Source organism: Columba livia, chromosome 15 (genome assembly GCF_036013475.1).
Source record: "Columba livia isolate bColLiv1 breed racing homer chromosome 15, bColLiv1.pat.W.v2, whole genome shotgun sequence".
NCBI lineage: Eukaryota > Metazoa > Chordata > Aves > Columbiformes > Columbidae > Columba > Columba livia.
The window spans coordinates 17,452,865-17,465,976 of NC_088616.1; the positions used below are offsets into that span (position 1 = coordinate 17,452,865).

Sequence of the window (13,112 nt, forward strand, 5' to 3'; positions counted from 1 at the left end):
GGCTCACAAAACAACGAAGGGCTTCAGTACCGCAGTTCGTACCTTCCTCCAGCCCCCAGCCCTTTAAAGATTAAAACTGGAGGGAATTAAGTTAGCAGAAGAGGCTCAAGAAAATCAGAGTATGAATCCATAAACGCTTACAGAAGTGGAGAGATGGCAGTGTGTGCTTCTCAAAGAATGAGCTGATCAAAGGCATCTCAAACAACAAAATAAAGCAGCGTGATATCTTGTAGGTAGAAATCTAAGGAAACCACAAGAAAAGGCCACAACAAGGCAGAATGTGCAGAAGGAGGAACAGAAACACCTCACCTATGTAAGCCAACATACGATTATTTTTTTGCAACTCTGGGCAAAGTACAAACTAGAGAACAAGGTAAAAGAAACCACCTACACCAAATGGAAAAACAAGGGGCAATGACTTCAAAACCACCGATTTCGGAATTGAAGGCAGTGTTAGGACTAAAGGCAGCAATGTACCTGAAGTTAGCAAATTCTACCCAAATCTTCAGCGCATTTCTATAAAGTCTGAGATGGAAAGAGAGATGCACACTTCAAGAATGTCTTTTTCCTCTCAGTTAATTTAGATACCACTAGGTGGAACGGACTCAGCAACCGTACAATTATACAGATGATCGGATTGAAGTTTGAGGTTTTCTCAAAAAAGAAGGTTCCCGTGGCCGCGACATTAAGTGACAGAAGAGCACCGGGAGAGCCGGGCGGGCAGCAGGCAGCACCAGCCCCTCGGTCACCACGGCTGCTCCCTCGCCGCGGGCCCGGCGCCGAAAGCCCATCTCACGGGCCGACGCGCCGCAAGGAGCGCGCGGGGCTCGGTGACCGGCGGAGCGCGTCAGCACCGCCACGGTCTGCCTTGAACCATCCCCGCTCCGGTCTGGGGGAGTAATGGCACAGCTTCCCCTCTAGCCAGGAGAAAATATTACACAAACCAAGCTATTTGCCAAGAGAAGCTGTTTTAGGCAAGGAAACACCTCCTTGTGCAAAATGATTGTAACCTGGATATTAGGACAGAGGACACAGAAAATAACTTGAAAATAAAGCAGATAGCAGAAAATTTCATGGCACTAACACCACTGATCATGATGACACAGAAAAATCTAAAAGCTCATAATGTCTCCAGCTGCTCTAAGTGAGGATTCGCCAGCACTCAGCAGCTTCCAGTTTTTCACTTGTAGCACTCGTTTTCATTACACCATGCGTCGAACAATGTAGAACGGAATGATAATTTAGGTTTACCGAGATAAAAGGTGTCTATATAAAGGCAGCAGCTGAGTCTGGAGAGATAAAACCAGAACTGCTGTCTGGCCGCCAGGCTTGGCTCTCAGGCTTGCACAAAGGCACCTCTGAACAATTCAGAGCAGCAAACTCGCTCCGAGGTTCCAAAGCCAGCGCCGGGCTGCAGAGCTGGAGTGGTCTCTAGGACAGGTGAGTTTTGCCATACACAAAAGTTTCACGATACCCACGTCCTGCCCAGAGGATAATCAGCACAGCTGGAGTACTCGGAAGAGAGCCACAAGTAATAAACAGGAAGGGCTGATTATAAGAAAAACTAAATACAAAATACTGTCTTGATATACTCAGGGTTTGGGAGTTGTCTTTGTGTTATTTATAGTTTTATCTAAAACTTTCTATTTTGAGTTACAAGTATCACAACTAAGCACCTGAACTCTCACACAGGAATACAGTCTCCTCCACACTTCAACAATACTGAAACTCTCAGTATCGGCATCTTCCAGAACCGAAGGAAACCCCGTCCATTTCACAAGAAGTGTTTCCCGACAGAAAGGTCTGTAAAAATGCAAACAACATGCCTGAGACGGCATTCTCAAAGGCACGGTTGAGCCTCCGAGCGAACGGGACACTCACAGCAGAGGAAAGACAAAAGGAAATGTTTAAAAAAGCGTGCCAGGTTTGTTTCTGGTCACTGCACCTCCAGTAGCAAAGTGCCTTTGTCCGCGCCAGCCCGTGTCTGCTGAAGAGACACGGTCCGTATGGACGCGTTCGCAGACTGATTCACCAGAGGCTTCCGGACACGTTTCGTTTCTTCACTCAAACAACCCTCATGCCGTGGGACGTTACGTGCACCACCCTGTTTCACACGTGCTTATACAACTGGGTTTTCTGTGCCCCTTCTCTCATCTGTGTCGTGTGTAACGAAAAGTTGGTTTTATTGACCTTGTACCAGAGATGGATTGTGCAGTCATCTTTGAAATTGTGCCAGCTGAGCCAACGCACGTCACATAGCAAGGGCCGCGCGTTCTCACAGCTAGAAAGACAAAGAGCTCTACAGCATCTGTAGTGCGACGGTCAAAGTAAGACATTGGAGAGCATGTGAATGAATTCAAATGCTTCCTTTTCACATGTAACTCCTTCCAGCACTAGCGTGACCACGAATTTCCAGGTGCAATCAGTACAACAGGCTCACGGCTCTAATCGGGCTCCACTTCCACCACACTGACCCCCAGCACACATCCCTTTTCACACTTGAGCCATCAATGCAGAATTCCTCAGCTTAAACAAGCAGTGGCCAACAGCTGGCTCTACTGGAGCACGTACTGGTGGTTTTTAGTGAAAAACAAAAGTCAAAATAAAATTTCAATGTCCTTTATATAGGAAAAGCTTCTCTAAGCCCAAGTGGACAAGTGAATCTCATCAACTTTAAGAGTCTGTAAACAAGGGCATCTTGCATTGCCAGGAGAGCGCTAATTACCAGAGGTTTCCGCAAGTCTAAATTTGATGCTCATTTAAGTGCCTGTTTAGTAAGCTAAATGTATGATTTACAAAGGAAAATAAGCAAAGAACAGTTTTTATAAATGGATAATAATCAACCTTTCAATAATCTAATATAATTGATATACAACTAACAAAACCACTCTGGAACTTTATTACAGGAGCAAGACATTTTCTTTCAGTAGAAATTATTCTTCCCTTGTTACATTCTGCAATGAACAAGAAAAGAAGGTTGAATAGATGTCTTTATTTTTCTCCTTTATAGGTGAGCAGGTTCTTTTGCAGAACACACTCACACGTGAGCTAGACACTGACACGCCAGTCCTCCAGAGCACCAGCGACCATCCTGTTGGTGACACCGAGGACACACACTGACACGCCAGTCCTCCAGAGCACCAGTGACCATCCTGTTGGTGACACCGAGGACAGACACTGACACGCCAGTCCTCCAGAGCACCAGCGACCATCCTGTTGGTGACACCGAGGACAGACACTGACACGCCAGTCCTCCAGAGCACCAGTGACCATCCTGTTGGTGACACCGAGGACAGACACTGACACGCCAGTCCTCCAGAGCACCAGTGACCATCCTGTTAGTGATACTGAGGACAGACACTGACACGCCAGTCCTCCAGAGCACCAGTGACCATCCTGTTAGTGATACTGAGGATAAACAACACGCTACAATGCATTTGATTAAAAAAAAGACAAAAAAACAGGAGGAAGGAGGAAGAAAATTGAAGAATGAGCAACTGAAGAAGAGGGGACTGGAAAGCAATCGGATACGTACCTCCTAATGCAGAATAAGCAGAGACAGCCAGTCACAGAACAGAAAGGTGATAGAGGTCATAGGCCATAAGGAAAACAAGAAGGCACATTTAAACCACTCATTAAAAAAATCATAGCCAAAACCAAACCAAGAGACAGTCACAAAAAATATGGAAAAATAAAGACATACCAAAAAAGTATTTGAAGATAAATCCTTTTTTTGTATGCAGAAAACTGAGTTGAAATAGCACCCGGTTTTCTGCAGTGACCTTATGGAGACTCAGCTGTTATTTCTCAGTCACAGCATGTAGCAAATACCACATGGTGTTTCCTTTTTGTCACGGAGTTTTTATTTCTCATAGATCAGAAATAAAACTCCAAAGTTTGGATACACAGAATAACAAGTAACAACCTTTAGATGTAAAGGAGTTACTATTTTGGTTCATACATTTTTAAATACAAATTATAAAGTTAATCCTGTTACTTTCGCAAGAAAGCAGATAGACATGGAAGCAGTAAACACGCTAACAATGAACAAACACATAGCAGCAAAACTGCCCTTATAACTAACCTAATTTCAGCAGCCAACCTTCTCTATCTGGATTAAAAAATGTGTGCGTTAGATCATTTCCATCATCCTCTGGAATTTTAAACGGCTCATTCTTAATACTTTCATATAAATTCTAGAAGAATAAAAAAAGAGGAGAAAGACCTCATTAATAAATGTCTAACAGAAAATGCAATCAGGACATCTTAGTGCTTCTGAGACTATTTATAAACAGCATAGGAGGGGCTTCCATAACATTCTGGAGCACCCATTCTCAATCTTTGTTTACTACTTTGATTAAGTGTGATTTTAAATATTTCATCTACAAACAAGCGTCTCTTTAACAGATTTTTATAAGCACTCCTAGCAAAGCCATCTTCGCTTTAACGGCAGCATTCGGTATTTCCCAGGTTTCGGCGTCCGGTCTCATTCAGTGCAAGGCTTGCCAAATGAACCTGGCTTTCAGAAGGTGGTTCAGACCATCGCACTGTCTCAGAGAAATAAGTAATTTCATTGATATCTCAAGGGACAGGAGGAAACTCCCCAAGACACGTGGAAAGAAATGAGAAGCAGTAACAAAACAATGATTTTTACTATTTTTTCCATCTTTGACTTATCCAGAAATACTACTTTTTCTTTTTGTTTTTTCCCACAAGAAGCCAATTGCACAAGAATTTTGCCATCAGCAAACTAGTGAGAGACATAGAGAGCGTCTTCTCTGTACTCCCGAGCCCCAACGAGACGGAACACAGGGAGAAGTGGCTCCGAGCAGCTGCGAGCACCGCAGAACGCCGCTCTCGGCGCCCAAGGGCTGCGCACGCCAGAGAGCGCCCTCACGGCCCGGCAGACCGGCTGGGAACTGCTGCACCTGCCCCTGGTTTCCTGCTCAGCACACAAAGCAACGCCTGTCTCACCCGCTCTAACTTACCCGTAGTAGTTCTTCTGGAAGGTCTCCACCTTCATTAATTCCACGATTCATAGAAATAAACCTCTCCACTGTTGGTTTATCTCTTACATTGTGGTTGTGCAGACTGGTATTTAACATAATGATGGCAAAGGACAGCACATAGCATGTATCTGAAAAAATATTTGAAAAGTTATCTTAATGTGTTGTGGCACAAACCTGTAAAATGGACCGATGAAGTAAAACAGGCAGGCAGTCAGAAATCCCGAACACTAGACACGAAAACAGAGTCTCAAATCTTTCTTTAAACTGTTAAGTAAGCCTAAGGAGAAAAAATACGTAACTATTCAAATTAAAAGCCAATATGGGAAAAAGAGCACAAGAGCATTCAAAGGCTGTTTTCAATTGTTTGAAATCACTGCTATCGGCCAAACGAACATTCTACTTGAAACACTGAGGTGTTCCTGGGCAAAACAGTCTCTGCACACAGATTCTGCCTAGATCATATCAGTGGATCCTGTAACAGACATGGTCAGACTCCTATTCCAAGCACTTCCAAAGTTTCTCCAAAGAGAAAGAACAGTGTCTTCAAAATAATACTTGAACTGCATTTAAACAGAAGGAAAATTACATTGACGCCACTTCTTGGCACACACAAGGTGGCCAGTACCACTGAATAACACCAAAAGATGACAAAGGAGATCTTACGCCTCTTGACATGGTTATGATTATTCTCCCAGAATCCAAGTACAAGAAGTAAGAGTAAGAAAAAGCAGGACAGAAACCTCTCTGCTACATAGAGGAAAATGTGTTTGCATCTTCAGCATTTCGTTTTCCATAAGTATTTTCCTCTCTAGCTGTTGCAGGCCTGCTGTACATTAACCTTTGTGCGGCCTATTTGTTCCTCAAACCAAGCGATCAGCAGCAAGCTGCGTATGTAACTGAAGAGACCAACAATGCCAGGACACAAGGGCATCCTGTGCAGCATCACAAAGCTCCATCAGCTTTTAGGACTTGCGTAATTCTGAAGTAATTCAACAGAAAACTGAGGGGCGTTTCTAACTGAGATAAATTATCGCTGAGCAGACTGCTGAAGAGAAAGGACACAGTCCTGACAACGAAAATGGATGACCTTCTAGGGAATATACTATAGCCACACATAGGTGGACTTGATACTGAGATAATGAGGTGTAAAGTCCTTATAACTGACAGACAAGGCTACTGAACCTACTGGCCTCTTCTGCCTTTAAGCCTCTGAGAATCTTACTTTCCAACTGCCAGCAAAAATATTTGGTGACATTTCTAAAGTGTGCTTCCCGCTTTAAATGGCTTAGACATCTATTAATGCTGAAGTTTTATAAATGGAAATGCATTCTGACCATAAGCTTGCATGTCCTGGAAACAAAGCATAGGATTAGACAGTTGCATTTGCTGAGCACTCAAGAACCACGGTTTCCTGTGACTGACCTGTAGACTGGAAGACTCCTGGGTTACAAAGGCAATAGCGTGAAGCAAAAGCTTCCATCATACGATCAATTTTTTGAGCCTCTCCTGGGAGTCTGAAGCTCCACAGAAACTGCCTACAAAAGGGAAGAATAGTTGTTGGACTCATTGCAATATTTATATATTAAGCATATATTACTAATAATCAGAAACAAAACAAAACCAGCAATGTCTATAAAACGTCCTAGAACCACGTTCTCAATCTTTCGACACACAAGTCAGGAGCTGCTGTAAAGCAACATGCACAGATGGCTAGCCCAGTAACGCAGCCAGCAACACCGCATGCGATCAGGCAAGATACGACACTTCGTGTTCTGAGACTCCCCTTTTCCAAACTGCTAAGCAATTTTCTGTATGCATCCCATTTTTGCCACGAGAATGCTATGGGAAACAGTTAGTTCAATCCACCCTGGGTTTCCTGGCTACTACAAGCAATAAACACTCAGCTAGATTTTATTACAATGTAAAAAGACAAATTATATAAAATATTTCTGGTAGGGGAGAGAAGCAAGGAATACAAAACCACTTAACAACTTTACTTGAACTCATCAAGAATGTTTTGAAAACAGCAACAAGAGAGACGCCAGTGCTGAGAGGTGCTGCCCGTCGAGCGTAAACCCACCTACAGGAATCAGACCTACATCTTCAAAAGACAGACTCTTTATGGCCTTTCAATAATTTCGTAATATATGCAGCAGATCTGTGCTCCTGTTTAGCAGCATGACCTGGAACACAGTTTTTACTTTTACAACTTACTCTTTCTACATGTAGGTACACTGGAATGCATACAGGACACAAGTCTTCATAAATTTACTTTTGGCACACTATGGCACAAAAAAAATCTCCAATGAATTTAACCACTTATTCTTTCTTGGCAAAAGAATTATCTAAATTATAACAGGTCTAAAACAGCAAAGTGACATGCTCTGCCATGCAAAACAGGTTCTTAATATTCCCTGTACACTGGGTGGCAATATAATAACCGTTTATTCCTCTCTTCATCAGTTTTCATTTTAGAACATTATATTAAAGTGTCGCAGGCCATCTTTAGTTTGTCAGTTCTACCTACTGTCTTTTACTCACCTCATGCAAGGTTCCAACCCAGATCACGAATTTTGTAAGCTACCAAAATACAAACATTTAATAGTAACAGCTGCTGAGGAAGAATAAAGTCAAACCTAATGTTAAATGGGTAACAGAGAGGAATACGGAGCCTCCCAGACAAGCTTCAGCAGCCAGAAAAAAGGCTTCCTCAGCCAGAGCCTCAGGCAGCTCAAGTTACCACCACCACATCACTCAACCATAGCAAAGCTGCTCTGACTCCGCGTCACGAGGCACCGCACCAAAGATCACACGGACACTTCCATTTATCCGGTGTCACGAGGGAGCCGCTTGTGACAAATAACTGGCACAACTATCTACATCAACTTGATTTGCTAAATCTGTTATGGATTTCCACCAAGACAAGAAGGGACTTCACAAGGTCACTGTATGCCGGCAGCCCGGAGAAACCAAGTAAACTGTTCGCTTGGCAAGGGAGCGTCCTGAGATAAGGCGCTATTTCACACAAGTGGGAAACTCGGAGGGAAGAAGGAGGAAACGGCTTGGTTCAAAGTCTACCTATTGGCAGCCGAACATAATCAACTATTACGGTCAGTGGGATTCCCCCTTCCCGCCCAGAGGAATGAATCGAGATGGAGGGAAAGAAGGAAAAACACGGCATCAAAGGAAATGATTTATTTGCTTGGGTTAGGAGTTTCGTTTGGTTTTTACCTATCTCAGACCTTCTCATGTCCACACATGGCAGGCGCACCAAAGAGTTACGGCTATGCTTTAGCTGTTTGTGTTCACCTGAAGTAACGAGAAGTTCCCACCTCCACAGGCAGCGCACACGAGCCATCGGAAGGGTTAAAGCAGAGCTGTCTCCGCTCGCTTGCACGGCAACGCGTGTGACCGCGCGGAGCTGCACATCAGCCTTCCGACCAGTAAACCAACACAGGCTCACACGAACGTGCGATTCAGTAAGGGAAGCTCAGGTCGGAAAGAGAGAGAATTGACTCACCTTAAGGCTTGTACAAGATTGAGATCAGCGAACTCATGGAGTTCAACAAAAGCCTGAAGAACTTTAATATTAAATTCATCTCTATGAAAGACAAAAACGAAAACAGACAATTACAATTCTGAACTGTAAAGACTTGTTAATTATCTCTATTTTCTTCCAAGAGTAAGCAAGGAAATAAATGACCATACTGATAGAATCAAGTCATCAAAACAGTTTACACATTGGTTTGAGAAGTATTTTAATATTTAATACTAGTATTTTGCCTGGGTTTGCTGGTACATTAACAAGAGCCAGTACACCTGAGCTGCCTTTGGCCCTGCTCGCCTAAGGGCCCCCAAAGGGCCCAGCCTTCTTTGTTTCACACTTGTCCTTTCCGCACCCGCCCTAACACGGCACGATACCCAATCAACTGATCCACTAAGAAGTCCCCTGCAGAAATTGTCATGAACTTTTAAAACATTGGTTAATGTAAGATTAATTTCTTTAGCCACACAACGCATGAAAAACAAACTATCCCCCTTTTCCTCCAAGGACAGAAAGTATTTAATCAGTACGTTAAATTTATGTAGAAAGATAAGGAACAGAAATTATTCAACTGATTGTACCCAAGAAAAACAGCTTTCAAAAAGAGCAACTTAGTACGTACTAAATTCTTGTATCATTCTCAAAAATTGTTGCAATGGAAGTTTACTAAAAACCAAAATACGTTTTGAACTGGCTTTCTCTCACATGTCTTTTATACCGATACGTAAATCATGAGCCAAATGATGCTTTGTTTGGTACAAAGGTGTTCAAATGCCAAAGTAACATTTAAACACTAACATATTGGGTTTGCATGGCAAGTTTTGGTAGTGGGCGGGCTACGGGGGTGAGAGCCAACGCCAGCGGGCCCAGGACGACCCGCTGCTGGTCAAGCCCACCAGCAACGGTGGGAGCGTCTGACCGCGTGTTTTAAAAGGGGGGAAAACCTGCAGGACATGCAGCTGGAGAGAGCAGGGAGAACACGTGGGAGAAACAGCTCTGCAGACAGCGAGGTCAGCGAGAAACCGGGGGTGACGCTGAGCCTGGGAAGAAGGGAGGGGTGGGGGACGGTGTTTTAAGACTGAGTTTGTTTCTCACTATCCTCCTGTGATTGGGTTGGTAATAAACTGCTTTTTCCCCACGCCAAGCCTGCTTTGCCCCTGGCTGTAACCGGTGCGCGGTCTCTCCCTGCCCTTAACCTTCCGTGGTATCTTGTTCTCCCCGTCCAGCTGAGGACGGGAGTGACGGAGCAGCTTCGGTGGCGCCTGCCGGGGTCGACCCACCGCAACCAGCGAGCACAGAACCATTTGCATGCAGGCTGATTCGGTCTACACCACCACTGAGCCCATCTGCCAGAAGTGTAAAGGTTTATATTAAAGCACACCCTGGGGATCATATCACCCAGACAGAGTGTTGCATATCAGCCTCCAGCGGAACACAGGAACGTGTGAACCCACCAAGAAACATCCTCTGCATTACGAACTGCACAGTCAGACTGACCTGCAACACTCAGAACTAACCCATAGAACACACTGCTCATTCATTAGGATGTCCCCATATCATTTACAGAAAAACACATCAGCTCTGTCAAGCAAAACAAAGCCATTTTCACCCAATTTAGTCATGCACAACTCAACTGCCTGACTACTTTTCAGTGCAGTGATATCAAGTGGTAGCACAACAGTACAATGACTTATATGGCTTATATGTACGTAAAGCTTCAGTAATTCAGAAAATATATTAGCCTTCTAGTCTACTTTTTGGTTTTCTAGGTTTTAATGTAGACTGTGTTAACAGTGATGCTGGGCACACCTGGGTACAGCTCCAAAGAAACCAACCAGGAAGCCACGTAAAAAATAAGTAAAGACTTACCCACATACAAAGAAATCTTAAATATTTTTAAGATGTAATTCATCCCTTATTTATTGTACATTTTAAAGTATAATCTCATTCCATTTTACCATTCACTTTTTTCAGTTTGCTGAGTGCTGTAACACTATAAAAGTGAATAATTTAAATATACATCTCTTTATGGCAGAATGTTTTACAAATATTTCGTTCTGTTGACTTCAGCTCTATTTAGCAAGCATGCAGAAGTAATTAATGACGGGCCCCTGAGAGGGAGTGGCCAAATAAAAGAGAACGTCCTCAGACCCCACGTGCCTCGATCAAAGGGAGCACCTGCCTCCCCAAGAGCTCACCTGTAACGTGCCCTGCCCTCCGCACAGCACGAACCGCCCAACAGCCACCTTGAGACCACCTCAGCTGTCATATTTTACTTTATCCCAGGGTGTTTATTATACCCCAGGCTGTAAAGGCCTGACACCTTGTTTCCAGACAAACGTGATTGATTTATACTTTTATACTTATTTCTTGACCAAAGTTGCTATTGGGTATGGCCGCTGCATTCATCTATATTTAAGTCTTGAAAAATTCAGAAGATATAACCGAATTGCGTATTTATCTGTAGACATACTCAATATTGAGAACGGCTTTGTGTATTTTCAGATGAGACCACAGTGCCGCCCAGCAGCATCCCTGCAGGGATGCAAAAGAAAGAGCAATAGTTCTTTAAATTTGAAATGTGAACCTGTCACACGAGTATTACCAATGACTCCAGCGGGGCTGGACATGTGCGTAGGGCCTTTCTGCATTAACACAAGGGTCCCGGGAATAGGGCTACAGAAACTGGAAGTATTTCAGGAGACAACAGCAAGGCGGAGGGCAGGCCCCAAAACCCAACAGGCTGCTTTCTATACGCTTTGTTACAGTGTGGCAATTGTGGACCTTAACATACAAGTGATTTTATACTACTGACCGGCCAAATATTCAAGAGAAACAACATAATGCTGTTGTACAAAAACTGTTGAAATGTCTACATACACAGAAACTTCATAGCAAAGATCTATTTTCAAAATATGTATCTTACAGTGAAAACTTTCATTAAACCTATTAAAGCCAGGAGGAAATTGCTGAGCAGAAACTAAGCTGTTGATGCTGTAAATAGACTACGGGTGCCTCAAAAGGGATCTGCCAGGACACATGGCTACAGGAGCGTGTCCCCCACGAGCCAGCTTCCAAAGCCCCGGAACGGGCACGGCACCGCGCGGGCCGGCAGCGGGCGCACGCGCCCCGACCCCGCGCTGGGCTCCCGCTGCTGCCCTTCCCACACCAACTCCGGTTGCACAGCAATGCAGGTAATTCGCATTTCGATTGTGCTTTGCAATACTATGCATACACGTGCATGTCGCATGTTTGTTGTGCCGGGATTGATAAAGATGGTGCGGCCGCCCTCTGAGGCACCTGCTTACCAGTGGGAAGTCTGTGTGCAGGGAAGACGACAACAGTAAACCAGCTTATAACTATTGTCCCAGGAACTACCCATTTTAATAAGTAATTTCATAACTGTCCAGTTATTAGTGATTGTAAATCACTCCTCGTCTGGGCACAGTATCAAGAGTTACCGGAACTGTTGCAATACAACTGTCCGACATTCCACAAGCTCGTGGTATCAAATTCTGCACTACAGCCACATTTATGGATATTTTCTCAAAACAGCAAGTTATAACAAATTAAGTATCTTTCCACAACGCACCCTTTTAAAACCAGTAACAACCTAACATAAAAACCCACTATCACAATACTTTCACTTTCCGCCGTAGCTTTTCCAGACCTCAGCGCAGCAGGGCAGCTCTCGGGTAACTACCAGAACCCCAGTTTGCTTTGTAAACGTGAGGATGAAGTTTAAGTATTTTTATTTTACCTTTCGCCGAGGTAATCTCCAATTACCGTTTTATTTAGTCCTTCTCCTTTATAAAGGAACTGTGCAATGTCTTCTGCAGTGTTCTGCAGGAGGTCGTTTTCTATCAGAAACTGTATTCCCTAGAAGAGCAATTCCAGAGGAAAAGGAATGTTACATTTTCTCCCACAAGCATTTATGTAAATACCACTCATAACATTTGGTATTAATACACTGACACAGACATATACATAGTACATTAGGAATTACATTAGCCTACAGATTTTCTTTTTAAATGAAATGGTAAACAAATGTTTTTCAGTTAGATAAGCAATATTTAGTACTGATTTAAAGACTATAACAAGAACATATTTTTAAGGCTACAAGTACCAGGTGGCAGCTTGACTCCCTCAACAATGGAAATATCAAATATTAATTGAACAACGATTCCGTGTTGCTCTTTGGAGTTAATGTGTGAGCTGGCCTGTTCACAATATTGCATAAATGTCTGCAGAGACATCATCTGTAAAAATCACATAATGAAGAGGTACGTAGAAAAAACTTAATTACCACCATGAGACAAAGTAAAGCACCTGCTATAATCTACAAACTGCGGCCCGATACATCAAGCCACTACTTGCAGCAGGAGTCGCGGCTGAAGGTACTGGAACTGGTTTAAAAGAGTTTACGCTGACACGGGGATTATCGGTGACTTCTGGTTGCGCTGGAACTGAACTATCCACGAGGACTTGAACGGACTATTCACAAAAGAACCAGTGGAGCTTCTCCCAGGGAGCGGCCAGCAAAGCCAGGAGACTCTTAC

The 13,112-nt window shown here is 43.6% G+C and overlaps 1 protein-coding gene across 9 annotated transcripts in view; it reads right to left on the reverse strand.

Annotated features, from left to right (window-relative positions):
- CYTH3 (cytohesin 3) overlaps nucleotides 1-13,112 on the reverse strand; it is a 47,704-nt gene that overhangs the window by 7,088 nt on the left and 27,504 nt on the right. For all 9 annotated transcript variants that reach the window (XR_010466484.1, XM_065031644.1, XM_065031640.1 and 6 more), the window contains 5 exons: nucleotides 12,314-12,432; nucleotides 8,530-8,610; nucleotides 6,432-6,544; nucleotides 4,989-5,137; nucleotides 4,085-4,196 (listed from right to left, as the gene is read on the reverse strand). Coding sequence is in view for 8 of the 9 variants with exons in the window: in XM_065031644.1 (XP_064887716.1) it covers nucleotides 4,085-4,196; nucleotides 4,989-5,137; nucleotides 6,432-6,544; nucleotides 8,530-8,610; nucleotides 12,314-12,432 (574 nt within the window). In the remaining variant the exon portion in view is untranslated. The remainder of the gene's footprint in view (nucleotides 1-4,084; nucleotides 4,197-4,988; nucleotides 5,138-6,431; nucleotides 6,545-8,529; nucleotides 8,611-12,313; nucleotides 12,433-13,112) is intronic.